At 37.6% G+C, this 17365-nt stretch overlaps 1 protein-coding gene across 1 annotated transcript; it reads left to right on the top strand.

The window, feature by feature from the left end:
• The first annotated feature begins 3639 nt into the window (after positions 1-3639).
• On the top strand, positions 3640-15478 carry hsd3b7 (hydroxy-delta-5-steroid dehydrogenase, 3 beta- and steroid delta-isomerase). The gene is made up of 6 exons (XM_055052005.1): positions 3640-3955; positions 5541-5696; positions 8884-8992; positions 11641-11740; positions 12804-12966; positions 14404-15478. Exons 1-6 carry the CDS (start codon positions 3793-3795, stop codon positions 14814-14816), a joined length of 1104 nt encoding a protein of 367 aa, XP_054907980.1. The 5' UTR covers positions 3640-3792; the 3' UTR covers positions 14817-15478.
• Positions 15479-17365: the final 1887 nt, after the last annotated feature.

The raw sequence follows: 17365 nt of genomic DNA, 5'->3' as shown, positions 1-17365 counted from the left end.
TGCATTTATTGTGTGACTCCAACCATATTTGGCAAATTACATGAAAAGTAGTATATAAACTGTAAGTTATAAAAAACTGTGTAGGAACCCTGTGCATTAAATATTTTCTTCTTCTTTCCTTTTGAAGGTGTATATCAGTTTCTCTTTGTGTTCCTGTTTTCTTTCAACAACAACAAAAGTCTGTTGGAAGAAAAACGACTGAAGGATTTAAACTTGTTTTTATTGATAACAGATGTTTATAAGGTTATCTTTACAAGAAGCTGCCCTGCTCCTCCAGAATTCACTTGTATTTATTTAGTCTGTTTATCGCATACCGAACGTCCCTCTCCAAAATGTTCTATCCTGACGGAAAAGTTATGTTTGTCGCCGTGTACTTGGCTGTTTTTCTGCTGGACGAGTTCGTGTTGCACTTCAGACTCTCCCGTGTTTAGTTTTTTTAATTTCATTTTATTTTTCCCGGACCGTCCAAAGTTTAGCTTCGATGTTGAAACTTTTTACCAGGCTCCCTCTTTTTCTTTTTTTTTCTTTTGCGTTCCCTCGCAACCTGAAAATTGTGTACTATAATGCTTGTTGCAACGAAAGCCTTTCCACACAAAACAAGACTTATTTACGACAGGATAAAACAAAAAAACCTGAAATAAAAAGAAGTACTTGTAAATATTGTAGAGATGTTTGTTTCTCATGGAAACAAACGGATTCCAAGCTGTAAATATGTTGTTCCTTTTCCTCTCTCCATGAGGAAACGTGTACATACCTTTCATTTGTTTATTTTTTATTATTTTTTTTCCTCATAATTTGATGATTTTAATATTATTTGCAATATTTCTCTTGTATTAATGCGTTGAACCCTTTATTAATGGTGCATTAAAAATATTTTTTAAATAAAAACAAGAAAATCTGATGTTTTTTTTCCCTGTTTCTGACTCTTCTGGTCCTGCGAGTTGTAACTCATCTGCAGATTTATTTTTTATTATTTTTAACGGAAAGAGGAAGGGGAAAGATGGCTCGGTTCTGTCAGCAGATGTTGACCTCATCTGGAAAATCCCTGCATCTGTTTCAAACGTGTTTCTGCCGCTGCCTGACTTTCTGAACCTCATGTATTGTTTTCTTTTCACCCGACGGGAACAGATTCCTGTTTGCCAGGAATTATTCCTTTATTTAAAAAAATTAAGGTGTTTACCAAAAAAAATCATTTTACAATTACAGGAAATTTCTTGCTTTGTTGACATTAAATTGATTTTTTTTTCTTCTTAAGGACGACTAAGCTCGCTGTTTTCTGATTGTTGCACTGTCGTTACCGCGCATCAGCTACAATAATGTTGATTTTTGAGGTTGTGTCTTGTCTTCTGACTCCGTAATTAGTTGGTAAAGTATTCTGGAAGCGTTGCATTCCCTTTTGTATTCGTATCCAGTTACTTTGAACTTTTCTCTTCTTCTCAGTTGACAGTGAAACCGCATACCTTTGAACTCTCCTGCCTGACTCCAAATTATCTGTTGATAGTGCGTAAAGGCCTTGACTGAGTTCACTGGAAGTTCAAGGACTCCATGTTAGCAAAGTACTGAAGAGGAAAAAATCAAATTCTGACTTTATTTTCAGAATTTCTACTTTTTTTCTCAGCACTTTTTTTTCTGGAACTCCAACTTAAATTTAATTTTTTTAATATAGAATTCTATTTTTTCTCATCTTTTTTATCAGAATTTTTTCTTTTTCAAACTCCAACTTCAATCTAAGAATTCTTTCTTTTATCTCAAATTTCTTGCCTTTTCAGAATAATTTTTTTCCTCAGAATTTTGATTACTTTCTGATTTTTTTCAGAATCTGACTTTAATCTCAAAATTCTAATTCTGTGTCAATTTATCAAAATCCAAATAAAAACCCAAATATTTCGAGGCGTGCGTCAATTACGTTGCTAGCAAATAAAACTAATCACTTAAGTGTTTCCTTGTCGTAATATTTGTAAATTCTCACTTCATCCACACTGATTTGAGTTTTCAGACTAAACAAACATTTCAAATGTCTGATTCTGATTTTTTTAAAAAAGTGAATTCTCGGATTAAAGACAGATTTTTTTTTTCCAGTGGCACTAATCTTGTTCCGTAGATTTTTCCCTACTGACATAAGTAAAGCTGCGATGTCTCATCCGTAAAAGGAAACTGGGTGCAGTGGTTATGACTTAAGATGTTGACTCACCATCTTAAAAAAGAATCCTAAATCTGTTTGCCTTCATCCTGATGAAGTTACTGTTGCTACTGAGTCACAGCTGCCAAAACACAAAACCTTACCAAGTAGTTTTGACCAGTTTCTAGAGCAAATATCTTAGTACAATGGGTAAAAGACAAAAATAACTTACCAGTAACTTCAACAAGAAATATGAGTTTATCTTTGGTCAATAGTTCTTACTATTTGTGAAAAAGTGCTAGTTCCATTGACAGATTATTTCACTTATGGGAAAATTACAAGTGATGTTATAAGTGAAATAATCTGTCAGTGGAATAAAGTTAAAAAAACAAAACAAGTAAAACTGGAACAATTCTGATGTTACTGTTTCACGTAAAATGTGGTTTAAAAATCTTCATTGTGTTGAAGCTGCACCACCAAAAATGACTAACAAGTATCAATGAATGACTAAAGTGTTTTTCTCAGTAAACAACCTGTTGAGACCCGTAGAAGTCAAACTAAGATTCAAATGTTCAAGCGTCACAGATCTAATCTCTGTTACACCTTTACGAAAATTTAAGGCTCTGACTAAAAAGTTTTAATAATTAACTCCACTTAATAAATTTCCTCATAAATATTGATTTATTGCAGTCGTTCTCAATACAAGTCATGTGTTATTTAAATTATACCTTAAGTTGCTCTAAATGATCATTTATTTATGTTTATTTTTGGGAGAGTGGGGAGTTTCTTCTTAGATGAATGGCAGATTTATTTTGTTCTTTGTTTCTATTGTTTATTTATATTCATATGATTTAAATACAAAGATTTATTTCATAATTTCTTTGGGGGAAAATTCTAGACTTTTCCAGGGTTGGGGGGTCTGGGCCCCCCGCCTCCACCTGGGATTTACGCCCATGATTAGGAATAAGATGCCAAATAAATAAATGAAAAAAACACAAAGCAAGAAAATGCCTGACTTTCTAATAAAAACTTTCAAAACAGAGGAATTTAAAACTTCCATGTCTGTCAGTTGTTTTACAGATAGAATATCAAAATAGGAATTAATTTTAATGTCACTGTGCAGAAATAAAGCACCACAAAATTTAAAAAGATATGTCATAATCATTCCAGTTCTTAAAAAGTCAGAGAAGCAGAACTTTGACATATTTTTACTGAAGTTAAAGTAAAAATATGCCATTTGGCAAAAAGTCTACTCAAAAACTCTTTTTTTTTTAGCATGAAAGTCCCTCTGAATAAACATTATATTTTCTGCAAACTGACATTTTTTAAACTCAACTCCCTTGTGACGTCATACCTTCATAACACAATAATAATGTTAATATTTCTCTGTATCACACAAACTTTAAGCATTTTGTTGCTGGATCAACAGAAACATATGGGCTGCAGTTACTTCTGCCCTCCATCTGGATTTTGTGACGTTGGCGCGCTACGGTGACGTCATAGGATGGGTTTACCTACACACACACACACACACACCCACACACACACACACACACACACAGCTCCTCCCACAGAGGGCGGGGCTTGTCGCTCAGATATTGTCGGTACCGGCTGTCAGCTGTTCTTCGTGCAGACGCAGAGATCGTCTCTGAAAGCGGAGCCTCTCCTCCAACATGGCAGAAACCCAGCGGACGCTCGTCTATCTGATCACCGGAGGCTGCGGTTTCCTCGGCAAGCATCTGCTCGACGTCCTGCTGGAGAAAGAGGAGAAGCTGGCGGAGCTGCGGGTGTTTGACAAGCGCATCCATCCCGGGTTTCACCAACACAGGGAGACAGGTGAGCACCGCTACGGTTCCCTCTGTCTGTCTCAGGTATCCTCCATGGAGCAGCTGCTGGGTTTTTCACTGCAGCGGCTCAACTGGGTTGCGTTTAATGACTTCAGCAGATTTGAAAATAAACAGGATTCTGTACATTTAAATGTCAAAATATTCAGTTAGTCGTTTGGTTTTCAGTTGAATGCCCTCTTTTTATTCAAAAGATACATTTATTGGACTTTCTTGCCTGTTGGTATAAAATATAGCAGCAACGTTTATTTTCTGCAGCTTATGTCATGTCATATTAATCTCTTATCTATGCCTGGTTTTCTGTCTGCACGCATCATCATGTGCTTCGTGATAGCAGCTGAATAAGTGAACCATCCTGTCCTTGTTTGGGTTTAATCAGTCATGATGAAATGTGGCTGAAGCCTGGTGTGTTTTCTGAGTGTAATTCGATAACGTGGCTGATCAGCAGTTTTAGACGCCCTTCTGATGAGAAATGAGAAATCAAATGCTGGCTTGTTTGATAAGCGTTTTAAAACTGGTCTGAACTGGTGAAAGTTTTGCAACCGACTCTCTGAGCCCAGGTTCAAAAGTCCAGTTATATCAGCGATTCAAGGACAAAGCATGAGAGCAAAGATAAACCAGGAGTTCAAGACCTTTCTGAAAATGATAACACACTTCTTCACTCCCAGACTAAGTCTAGAAGATGGACCAAAACACAATATTTCTTACAATAAACTCCATTCTCAGAAGGCTTTTACTTATTTGAACATGTTTGATTAACTTTTAAACTATTAATTTGGTGCTTTTACACAATATTTCACATATGAAACTAAATTTGGAGGCACCAATAATCCTCCCACGAGAAACGTGAACGAAACGTGTGAAGCATCAAGCAACAATATAAAAACAACATCTATGTTCTTTTGTTTTTATTGCTTGAAAATATTTGTTTATGTGAACATTATCTTAACTTTTAAAACTATTTCCCATGGGGAAATTGAATTTGGAGGAAATGAGCCAGTGATGACGACCAATATAAGGAGAATTTGAGATTATTACCAGTTGCAACATTCAATTTTCCTTTGGGATCAATTAAGTATTGAATTTGAATTTTGAATGAATAATCCATGCATGAGAAAAGCATTTCCAACCAAAATAATTATAAAGGGCTAGTTTTTCTTTTTATTGGTCTTATATTTTCTCCGATTACAAATTATTTACATTATTTGCATGTTTTTGTTACTTATTCGCATATAATTTGTAATTAATTATAGAAATGGACCTGTTGTGTAAAACTCAAATTTAGGTTTTACGTCATTTTTTTTTCAACACTTCTAAGAGAAGCGTTGCGCAATAATGAACCTGCATTTGTCAGGTTACGTGTCTCAGTCACAATGTAATAGGAGAACTGATAAGAAAACAATTACTGGAAAATGTGCAGTTGCAAGCAAGCAAGAAAGGAAATTTCGTAACAAGGAAATGAACAGGTTTGTTTACAAACAGCCCTAATTATCCTGTTTCCATTATCTCCTGAAATTCTTTGGAAAACTTTTAGTTTCCTTGCATGCAATAATGTTTGCTTCCTGTTTCTTATGCAGACGAGGTGAAAGTGACTTTAATCCAAGGAGACATCACAGATTACGACAGCGTGTTGCAGGCCACCCAAGGGGTCGACGTTGTAATCCACTCTGCCAGCCTGGTGGACGTCTGGCACAAAATCCCATCGTCTGTCATCTTCTCTGTCAACGTCGCAGGTATGTCCCGGAGGCGGCTGGATCTGGGTGATAACAGGAAGAAGGGAAATGATTTCTGAGGAAATCCACACCTTTGGGTAGCGACAAAGGATGGCACGTCTGTGACGGGATCAAAACGGAAACTATCGGGAAATGGGATCACATGTTTTTCCAGTTAGTTTCCTGAACACTGGAACACATCACTGGTTTGATGTTGGGAATTTGTTTCTGTACTGTAACCACAAAGTATGGAGAAAATAAGTGCCACGTTTCCGAGAACTCAAAAATGCCACTAAACTTAAAACAGAACCACTTTAATATATATTTAGTCCAGTGAAAGTAAAACGAAACCATATGGTTAATTTCCCATATTAAAAGTTAATCAAAGGTGATTTAGTTAATTCAGGTAAATTTACTTGAACAGCTATTTTCCCTAAAAAGTTCAAGTAAATGCACGAGAGTAATAACTTGTCACTACCTGCAGGTGAGTGTTTTTCCTACACACCTGCTTCTGAGGAAATACTTTTGCAGGTTCAGTTATAGTGAAATCCAATTTTAGCACATCATCAAAGGAAGTTGTGTTAAAGAGAAAACATTCAAATCATGCAATCATGCTGCATGACAATCAGGATTTCCAAACGCTTCTCTGCGGTTCATTGATTTTCCCACAACTGAAGTTTTAACTGCTTGCTAGTAGCTTGGTGGGTTTTTTTTCAATCTGGCAAATTACTTCTGAGGAAACCACAAAAATTCTCTCTGCCCAAGTGCTTAAAAAAACAAACACAAAAAACCCCCCAAAACAATCCTCCTCAGTTAAGAATGACTGGAGTCTGGAGCATCCAAAATCTTCCAAAAGTAACGTCACAAATCGGCAGGCGCTAGCCCTCACCTAGCAACCCCAGCAAAGCCCAGCCCGTTACCTAGCAACCCCAGGAGAGTTCCGCCCGTTACCTAGCAACCCCAGGAGAGTTCCGCCCGTTACCTAGCAACCCCAGGAGAGCTCCAGCACATTTGGTCAGTTGGTTTCAACGCTGTACGTGCTGTACAATGGCTGCTGGAAAAGACAAGTGTTTTGTTGTTTAGTTAGCTTAAAAAAAACAACACTTTACTGCGTTTGAGGGTGATCAGCGAGGTCAGCAGTTTGGATTTAAAGTAACGAGAGAGCTAACACAGCTAATTTTGAACCGAGCAGACTCACTATCTAAAAATGATTTTGCGCAAGATATGTAATGAACATGTTTTGTACAGGCTTCCTAACCCGTTCAAGGAAGCATAATGTTGAAAAGCTTCCAGTAAGTTAAATTCAGCAGCTTGGCTTCCTGAGCAGGGAGGGAACGTTTACATTTACAGCCACAGAGACGCCATTGACAGGAACCAAGTCAACAGATTTACTCAGGTTTCAGCACATTGGGGAAAAAGAAAGAAGAAAATAAATGACATCTTGCTTCATGCTCCAAACTCCAATGAAACTGCAGACCTTCCCACCAATCCCAGACCAGAAAGTTGAACAAAAAGAATTGCTGAATCGATTGAAAAAATGCAAAAGACCATGTCTTGAATGGGACTTAAGCCCATAAAACATTGCACACAGAAGAGTAACTGTTGATTCGATCAGGAAAATGTGAAACTGATGCTTCTAGAAATACACAGAAGTTGTTTGTAGGAGAATAAATGAAACTAGAAACAAAAGTTTCCTCTAACATTGTACAGTCTGTAATTTCTGCTCTGTGTTTAATTTTCAATGAATCCCATTCAGAATTATTGTCAGCTTTATCTTTGAAAACACATTTCTGGGAATGTCTTTGTAGCCGTTGCACATAAATAGTCCAGAAAAGCAGGATGGCTAAATTCAAACACGTTACGTCTCATTAATAAAGAAAGGAACAGAAGTCTGTTGTTTGGTTTTATGCTTCCCAGTTGACTCAGGCGACTGGGAAGGATCTGATAGGAGCGATCCAACAAAACGGACAAAAGATGCTTTTATTGTCTGTTAGCTGAATGGGCTTCATGAATTACAAAGAAACAAAAGAGCGAAACACAACAGATTCATCCTGACTTGACGAATTAGATGATTGATTCCCTCATTCATGAATACCCAACTGTGAGGTTTGATTCTGACTTCGTTTAGCAAAGTGGCTCAACCTGGCTTCTCATTTTTAAAGAATGACAAACATTCAGAGAATCCGTCCCGGTTCCCCAGAGCTCCTGCTCCTTTTGCCAAAAGTTTTTTGTACTCTTGTTAACTATTTCCTTCTAAACTGAGAGATGAAACGTGTCTCTGGTTTTCAGATTCAAAAGTCCTGGGTTAACGTTAAATTCTTTGTCGCTCTAAAATCCAACATTGGCATCTTTTAGTGAGAAGGAAAAAATATTTCAACTTAACAATAAATAATATATAGGTAATATGTTGGATAGGCTATCCAATAATTTCACAGCAATCAACTCACTCACTCATTCTTTGGTTACCTAACAACAACCTGCAGAGTCACGTGGCAGCAGCGGTTTCATGTTTCACCATCAGGCCTCATAACTCTGCACAGCGACAGCATTTAATCATATTTAAAAGTGTATTCATACACATTTTTACACTTTCACTGAACAAACGACGGAGAAAATTTGTAAAAATAACAATCCCAATAAATCTGGGAAATTTTAGACGATGATAAATTAAAATCTCACTTTGATGGAAATTTTTTTTATAAGTAATAAACGACACAATAAATGCGCACATCCACTAGTTGGCATATTGGATTGGAAAAACAAAACAACAAAAACTTATTTAATTTTCAAAATTGCTCTTAATTGATTAAAGTTTTGAGAGACGTACTCTTCTGTACGTTAATCTCGTCGTCTGCTGCCAAATAAAATTTGAGGAATCCGTGTCTAATGTTGCCAAATAGCAGATAAGTACAAATAAATCCGCTGTTTGTAATGTCACGATAAGAGGTTTCCTGTTTTCTGTCGTCATTTTTCTGTTTCTTTCCGACGGCTGTCCGACTTCGATAATGGAGTCCCAGATTTAGTTTGAGCGCAAAGGGGGGGAAAGGCCTCCTGTCCGCATGTGGGCCCCATTTTAATCTGCTTTTGACATGCAGATTAAAGTGCAGGGCAGAACAGAGACACTAATTTATTTCAGTAACTCTTTGCTTAATGTAGAGCGAAAGTTAAGCGTTCTTTCTAAATCAGTCTGGCTGTTTTTTGCCGTCAGGGACGGAGAACGTGATCCGAGCGTGCGTGCAATGCGGCGTCGAGCGCCTCATCTACACCAGCAGCATGGAAGTGATCGGACCCAACGTGAACGGCGATCATTTCAAGAGGTAAACGTCATTCCTCATCATTAACAACTGCAAAAGGGCTCTTTGATGCTCTCTTTTTCTCTCTCTCTCTTTCTTCTGCCATGTGTTTTCCATGTGGCGTTAATCCAGATGTTGTCCGGACGCCGTCCTGATTTTCCTGGGAAACTAAAACAATAATGATGTAAATCATGAGGAAAGGACAGGACATGATTAAGACTGGGTGGATTCAAAACAATCATAACTCAGAGTATGAAAAATGTTCATCAGAAAGGCTGTGAATTTCATTTAGGGGTGTCCAAAGTGCAGCAGGGGGGCCATTTGTGGTCCTCAGAATGCATTTGTGGGGCCGCTGACTACAATTCAGACTGGTGTGAATTTTACAAAGCGTTTGACAAGTTGTAACCGAATATTTCTTGTTAATGAGAAAACCGGAGGACGCGACGGCCAAATCCGGCGCGCCTTCATCTGTCGCAAGAACAAATAAATCATCTTATTACACGATAAATCTCTATTTGTAGGATTTGTAGTTTTTCTCTTTCTACTAAAAGAGAAAAACGTTTAGTAAAATGTCCTCATTCTGCGCCTTTTTTTCTTCAATTATAGTTTTGTTCACACTTTGTAATTAATTTTATTTGTTGTTTTGGATGTTTAAGATATATGACCGTTAATATCATTCATAATCTTAATGAAATCCAAAACGAACATTTGTTTGGCAACCCTAAACTAGAAGAATTAACCCAAAAGTTTTTTTTTTTTTATTGAAAAATACTTTATTAATCCCAAAGAGAAATGAATGTGTAGTTTATTGTTTTACTTTGAAAATCAAGTATTTTTCACCCAGGAGAACTTTCCACTTTACAATTTTGGTGCCAAAAATACTTTTTTTAGGGGAGCAAATCCAAACGAGACATGAAATGAAAGCAGCAGGCTGCAGTCTGTGATGTTGCGTATGATTGGCATTTAGCGTTGCTGTACAGACGCCGTCTGTGTTTTTTTTTTGTTGCAAACATTCCTCACCAGTCATGCAACAACAGTCACATCTCTGTGTCAGTTATTATTATTATAAGCATTCCAGTCAATTATCAGCTTCGGTTTATTTACAGCTAAACTTTGTGCCTTGGATTCTTGTGTTGACTAAACATTTGGAAGGTGAATATTTAGTTTTGGGCTTGCTGTGACTAAACAACACACTGTCTGCACATGTCGCCGTTGTTTTAGGAAGAGACGTTCTCCACTGTGATTAACCAGCCACAACAAACATGCATGACAACACGTCTGGGTTCCTGCGATGTCAAACCTCGTGATTATGGGATGAGAAATCGTGACGCGTTGCAAATGAGATTGACTTGAGAAAGAGGGAACTTCAGAATGTTTTTATTTTTAGTGCATTTTCAAAATGTGTTCTAAGAAAAGCAACAACAAAAATAATAATTTCATAAGTGTTTGGCTGCACTTCCTGTAAAGTTGCTATTTTTAAATGTTTAAAGACTCCTAGAGCTGGCAAATTTAAACTACTGACAGACCACAAAATAAATTAATATAGAAATGGAAAAGTTCGTTTGTGATTCTTTTATGTTTTAGTATTTTAATTTTAACTGCTCGACAATAAGCAAAAATGTTTACAAAATCTGCATATCGGTAAAGATCCGTAAGATGAAAATCAATTTCCAAAGTGTTTTGGTTTATTAGTCGTTTTCTGGTTTGGGGCCGAACAAAATCATTTCTAGGGCCAAAAATGGCCCTTGAGCCACACTTTGGACACCACTGGTTAGAAATCATGAACCAAATTTGTATATCTACCAAGACGACCTTAGTAAATACAAACCAATCCAAAAATTTTTTAACTGAGAATAAGTCCAAACTTTGACTAGGCCGCTCTCAAAACCTTAGTTTAGCTCCTTTTTTGTTATTTGAGCCTTTCAATTGAATCCAGCATCTTTCCTGGCTCGAAACAGCATTTCATCTTCCAGCAGTTGATTTAAAACTTAATCTTTCTGTGTTTAACATTCAGTCTGAAACATCTGCAGGAACAAAAGGCAACAGAGACTTTTAGGCACAGAAGCTTAGTTTTTCTAAGTTGATACTTCTTTATTACTTTTCTTCGTTGTGGTCTTTTAGGTGAGTTAACGTCTGGATCAGACATGTTTCGTGTTTTTCCTCCATGGTGTGTTGATCTTTTAGAAAGCGTGGCTGTGTTTGGGAGCAGCGGGTGAGGTCATGACGTTAATGGTGACAGATCAAGATAAAACTCACGCAGAATATTTATACAAAGCCGAGGATTACTTCAGTCCAAACTTGCTGCGGCAAACCTCTCCGCCTGGCGTCCTGGCAGCATCAGAATTATTCATCTTTTCCCCCTGACAGTTACGACATTGAGTAATGGTGAAATAACGAGGCTTTGTTTGCCCTGAAAGAGACGGGCGCTGATTCAGGAACACAAGCTCAGAGTGGGTCAAAGGGCTGCGCAGAAACTTGGGATGAATGTTCTGAAATTTTGACTCACCACCGCTGAAGAATTGGCTTAAAATGCTCATTCAGGGTCAAAGGAACTCTGTCTGCTCCACCAACATGTTTCCATCAATGTACATGCAGCAAAAATTCCCAGCCTGGTATTTAAATTAAAAGGAGTTGATTTCCTGAGCTTTAAATCTGTTTGTTTTTCTTCGCAGAGGAAATGAAGACACAAAGTATGAGGTGAAGCACACCATGGCGTATCCCAAGAGTAAAGCGAAGGCGGAGGAAATTGTCCTGAAAGCGAACGGCACAGAGGTAAGAAATTTCTTCTGAATTAAGAAAAAGCTAGTTTTTTTTTTTTTAACCACAAAATCACCAGATAAGCACACTTTTGTTAAAGCTTCATAAGTTTTAAGTTGACAAAAATCGATTTGGAAAAATTTTTCTTTTGCCTGATTTTGTGATCATGTTATTTATCTGAATTATTTTCATTTTTGATATTTTAAAACACAAAAAATTCCACATAATGTTAAATTTAAAAGAGTTACTCAGTGCTTGAGTGATTTCTTCGATTTGTGTAACAACATGTTAAAGTCGTGCTGCTCTTACTTGGGTGCAACTTTTTCAGTGCTCTGCTTGTGTTTTGCTTGTGTTTCTTTTTGCCCTCCCTGCAGGGCGTGTGCATGAAAAAGCACATTTGAGCCGTTGAGGACGTGTTTATTCACTGTAAAGTAATTATTTGAGATCATTTCTCCAAGTTCTTGCAAAACTGTAGGAGCAAAGTTTGCTTAAAACAAAAAACAGTGGACAACTATGGTCTATTTAATCACAGTCAAATGCCTTGTTGGATTTCAGCTTGGAGAAATCCTCGTAATTTTAAATTAGGGAGGTTTTCCTTGAGCAACTTCTCCGCCACAGAAAGCTCTTCCAGCTCCCTTGTTGCCTCACTGGGGTGTTATTTCTGCTTTATGCAATCCAAACCCAGTAATTTCTCCATCTGACCCATATAGGAATGTGTTGTTTTTTTTTTGTGAGGTTAAAGGGTTTACAGTTTTCTAACAGGGAATTGAACAATCGAGCATCAGCAGCAGCGTCAGTTATAACAGCTAGAAACTCGATCAGGTGTGAAATCTGGGTTTACTGACTGGATCAGAGCTAAACATTAACATAAAACAGTTACAAAGTTGGCCTTCTATCACCTTGAGAACATTTCTTAAGATCTAGAGAAACTCATAAATGAACATACACATATTTGATGTGTGTTGGTGATTTCAATGCCGGCAATTAAAATGTAATGTCTGCCACTGGTTTCTGGCTCTTGTCTGTACGATGTTTTATGTGCAGTATGAATGAACTTGTTTGTTTGCATTCTGCGCAGGTGAAGGGTGGGAAGCGTTTGTTCACCTGTTCGCTGAGACCGACTGGGATCTACGGCGAAGGCCACCTGCTAATGAGGGACTTCTACAACCTGGCTGCGGAACGGGGCGGCCTGGTTATCGGGGGCGTCCCGGATCACATCGAGCACGGCCGAGTCTACGCAGGTAGAAACCTCCACTTCCAAAAACTGCGATCTACTTTTTCTGTTGAAGAGTGGCTTGTGCTTTGTTTGCTTTGTCTTTGAAACCAGTTCAGTGCATTTCAAGGCACAGCGACTTGCATTCGGGCCAAAGCGAAAAGCAGAAGTAAATGTAACACGGCACTTCCTCTGCACTTCTCAGAAGGTTGTTGAGATGTTTGCACTTGATAATATTTACATCAAGACTCTTCAGCAGCTGCTAGAAACGGATGTGTAAGGAAACAAAAATATCAATTGTAGAAATATTTCACACAGTTCTGGGTTTTATACAACTCACGATTAATCGCTAAGTGGCCATTTTCTACAAAATTTTAGTTTCTTTCTTGTATCAGGAGAACAAACCTTATTTCCTTCACACAAATATTCTGGGCTTAAAAAAATAAGATCAAATTTGAACATTATTTTGTGGCAGCTGAATGAATAGAGGATATTAAACTGTGACTTTCTGTAGTTGATCTAGTAGGAATGTTAAAACTTCGGCCTGGGAAGTGAATTAGCTCCCAAAATCAACCGTGTATTTTTCAATCATGTTGCTATTTTTCTGCTACTTTCCTCTCATCACATCGTTTGGGCCTTCGCAGCAAATTAGCACTTTCTTGGCTCAGATGTCAGCACTGCTCCATTTAATGAGCATCAGTGTTTATATGTCCAAACAGAACCGCATCGGACTCTGGACCGCTATCTCTGTTCCGTTCTGGACATTTTTTACTATTTTTTAAATTTTTAAAAAAAAATTCTGATCTGAAAACATCTCCACCATCTTTAATTCTCTATCGACAGCTGCGCTTAAGAATGACCAGTGGCGCCCTCTGCTGGACGGAGGTCAAACTACAACACTAATACGTTTTCTTAGTTGATTGGAACAAATTTTAATCTAATAATCTGTTAATCGACAATTAATTGTTTGCATCCATAGTTTGTTTTATGACCCATGCGAATCATTTTTATAAATTTATTTTGTTTTTCTCCTTTTATTCTATGTGCATTTTGAGCTTCTTTACAAAGAAAAATAAGATAAATATTTGTCTCTCAACGTAAAGCACTTTAGTATGCAAAGGTGGTAGAGAGGTACCTGAAAAGACTTGCAGCTGTAATTGGAGTGAAATTTGGTTGTACAGTGCAGTGATTCAGCTGTTTGCACACAGCGCCACTCTCTACATGAACTGTTCAAAGGGAACAACAATTTCAGGGTGGAGATTTTTCATGCTTTTGTCATTATTCACTTTTAGTCAGGACAACCTTCCATGCACGCATCCTTTTTATATCTGAAATGTTCTGCTATGATGTTTTGATCCTACCAGCCCTGTGGTTTTGGGTGAAATGCATTAATTTCTCATTTGATTGACTGTTGGAGAGACTTGAGAGGGCAGGTTGGTGTTTACCCCTTTGTTTGTGTTGCTAGGTAATGTCGCCTGGATGCATGTACTCGCAGCTCGAGCCCTGAAGACGAATCCCGAGAAGGTTGGCGGTGAAGCGTTCTTCTGCTACGACGAGTCGCCCTACAAAAGCTACGAGGACTTCAACATGGAGTTGCTGTCCGAATTTAACTTCCGTAAGGTCTGCATGCCAGGCATCGTCCTCTATTTCCTGGCCATCCTGAATGACCTTCTGCGCTGGATACTGAGCCCGTTCTACAACTACACGCCGCTGCTGAACCGATACACGCTGGCGGTGGCCAGCACCACCTTCACGGTGCAAACGGACAAAGCGCAGAGATATTTCCAGTACCAGCCCCTTTACAGCTGGAATGAGTGTCTCGCGCGAACGCAGTCGTGGATCAGAACATTCCCAACAGACAAACCAAAGGACAGCTAGCTTCACCCCAGCCTCTGCGAAGTCTTTTCACACGCTGCTATGTAAAGGAGCGGGATCCAGATCCAGAAGGACTTGAGTTTCTTGAAATACCCTGACCTGCGAAAACCTGCAGGTTCATGCAGACGCTGATGAAGAGTGAAAATAAAATGTTAAATCACATTTTAATCACAAAAATACACCATTTCTGGCTTATTCAGTAGTGTGGTGGTTAATAATTAATATTTTATATGAATGTCATTCAGTAACAGTGTCATTGCTTTCCAGAACTGTGCATTTGAGCTTTTCCCTTTAAAAATGTATTTTTACATCCGAAATAAAGCAGTTTAGTGACGTAATTATCACCTGATTCTTTACTCGTTTTCAAGGCTGTATAAAACGCTGACTGGTGTCGTTCAAAAGAAAGGCTGGTGCTGTCTGAAAGTTGAACTGGATGGTCTTAACTTGCCAAATGCAAAGCAATACACTTTATGGTGAGCTATAAAAACATGTAGCATTCAAATGACTTTTCTTTTTGGTCTCTGAGTTTATGACCAAAAGAATAAACAACCATTGTTTATTTTGTTAATGTGTATTAAATATATTTTTATTTAACATCATATTCAAAATTGTTTTTGTTTTTTGGTAATTTTTTATAATTATAAATAAAGAGTAATTTATTCTTGCACCATTGTTGGGTTTTGTTTTTTCAACTTTATGGATATTATTCATGGTGGTATTATTTCTTTTTTATTCGTTTCTGTATCCCACATGTTTCCTTTCCACCCAGTAACAATGTTGTCTTTATTTCCTTGTCTCTCTGGAAACAAGGCAGCGTGTTTACATAATTTTTCTATGTGTAGGACCAACTCCCATTTTGGCCTTGCAGAAACTTGCCACAAGATCCAGCTGGATCACATTTTACCAGTTTGACTAAGCCAAAGTGAAAGGGAGTTCCTGGACTTAGAGATTGTTCGAATGTTTGCAGGGAGTCCCCATGTTTCCATAGCAAATGCAACCAAAACAGAAAAATGAGACAGTGGTTGGATGGAAATAAATATTTATGTTCTGTTTGAAGACTAGCAGGGCTGAGGGGATTTCAAATCTGATTTCAGGGATGTGTTTTCCATTTAAGAAAACATAAAAACATCTTGTCTTCACGTAATCCATAAATTAAGGTCAAGATCCAAAAGTGATATGTAAAACTTTCTCTAGACCGTTGCAAAAATTCTGTTTAAAATGATTTTAATGGATTCCTGCAAAGAGATTTAAATAAACTGAATCTATTTAGACAGTAAATGGTTGAATGTTCCCTTATTAAAATGTTTATATACCTTCTTACCATCTTGAAGCTAAAGAAATCCACATTAGTAGTTTGAAACTTTGAATGTTAATCATCCAATGATGTTTAAGTAACTCTATGTGCCCATAAAGGGAAGAATATGACAAATACTAACTTCGTTTTGGTAAATCAGTGAGAAAAGTCTGGAGAAAAATCTGATTCAGTTTATTTAAATTTAACCAAATGTCTAAAACAGAAACGGCTAATTTATTTATACCAACACCATGCAGTTTGAGACCCATCTGAACCCTGATTTTTAAGAGTTTGAGTCAGTTTATATTGCCATTTGGTCAAAGTTAGAAATCCCAGTCAGCTTAATGAGTCATCGATTGACGAGGATGTGGTGGCAGTGGAAACATCAAGCACATCCAGGCTCAGTGTGAGAGAATAACTGAATAATTGCAAAGACCACCGAGGATGGCTTTGAGAAGACAATAAACATAGAACAAAAAAGCATCTGCACTTAATAGAGTAAAGAATAATAAAACAGGTCTTGAATCAATAAAAATAACACATATTAGTTGTTGGTGTTGACTGAGTTGCCATTGCAACAATTTTTAACTGACTCTGCAAAAACGCTTTAATGCTTCACCAAAGTTCAGGCTTCACTGGCCTTTTAAAGTTTTATTTTGCTGGTCAGAGGGTGGAAAGTTTGGTAACCAGGCATTTTGAATGACTGAGCAGCAGCAGCTCAGTTTTGTTCCTGTTTTGGAAATAAAACGGATTAAATAGGGAATTACTGGGCCAGTAGACATGATGAAAGGCAGACTAAAAATAGCAATTACTTATAAAGTGGCTGTGATACAGACAGAGTTACTGGGATAATTGTATCCTCTCCTGAAACTAACAGAAATGAAAAAAAATTGTTCAGGATTTCTTGTATGGACTTGTGTTTTGGTTTATCACAATAGCGTTTCCATGGCTATGGGCTGATAAATAATATGAAAATAACTCCATCTAGTGGTCAAAATTTATATAACAAATTATTTGAGAGAAGCGCAACCGCCAGAAATTCATTTGGTTATCTGAATTTCTGGATTAAATTATCTCTCATATTGTTAGGGAATCATTTTTAGATATTGAACGGTGAAAAACGTGTATATTTTACCTTCTTTCATTAGACAGTTGCGGTCAAAGTGGTTGTGTACGGAAGGGAGGCTACCTCGCGTGCGCGCGCCCGTCTGCATTCAAGAGAACGCGCACGCAGCTGTCAGTAGGAAATGCTGTTCGT

Source organism: Poeciliopsis prolifica, unplaced genomic scaffold, assembly GCF_027474105.1.
Source record: "Poeciliopsis prolifica strain line A6 unplaced genomic scaffold, Auburn_PproV2 SCAFFOLD034, whole genome shotgun sequence".
NCBI classification, from domain to species: Eukaryota; Metazoa; Chordata; class Actinopteri; order Cyprinodontiformes; family Poeciliidae; genus Poeciliopsis; species Poeciliopsis prolifica.
This window is presented reverse-complemented; position numbering and strand designations above follow the sequence as displayed.

Bases quoted from the DNA above. Each gene is read 5' to 3' on its own strand.
- hsd3b7 (XM_055052005.1), top strand. From the start codon at position 3,793: ATGGCAGAAACCCAGCGGACGCTCGTCTATCTGATCACCGGAGGCTGC. The intron at 8,993-11,640 runs GTAAACGTCATT...TTTTCTTCGCAG, and splicing joins AACGGCGATCATTTCAAGAG to AGGAAATGAAGACACAAAGT. The intron at 12,967-14,403 runs GTAGAAACCTCC...TTGTGTTGCTAG, and splicing joins GCACGGCCGAGTCTACGCAG to GTAATGTCGCCTGGATGCAT.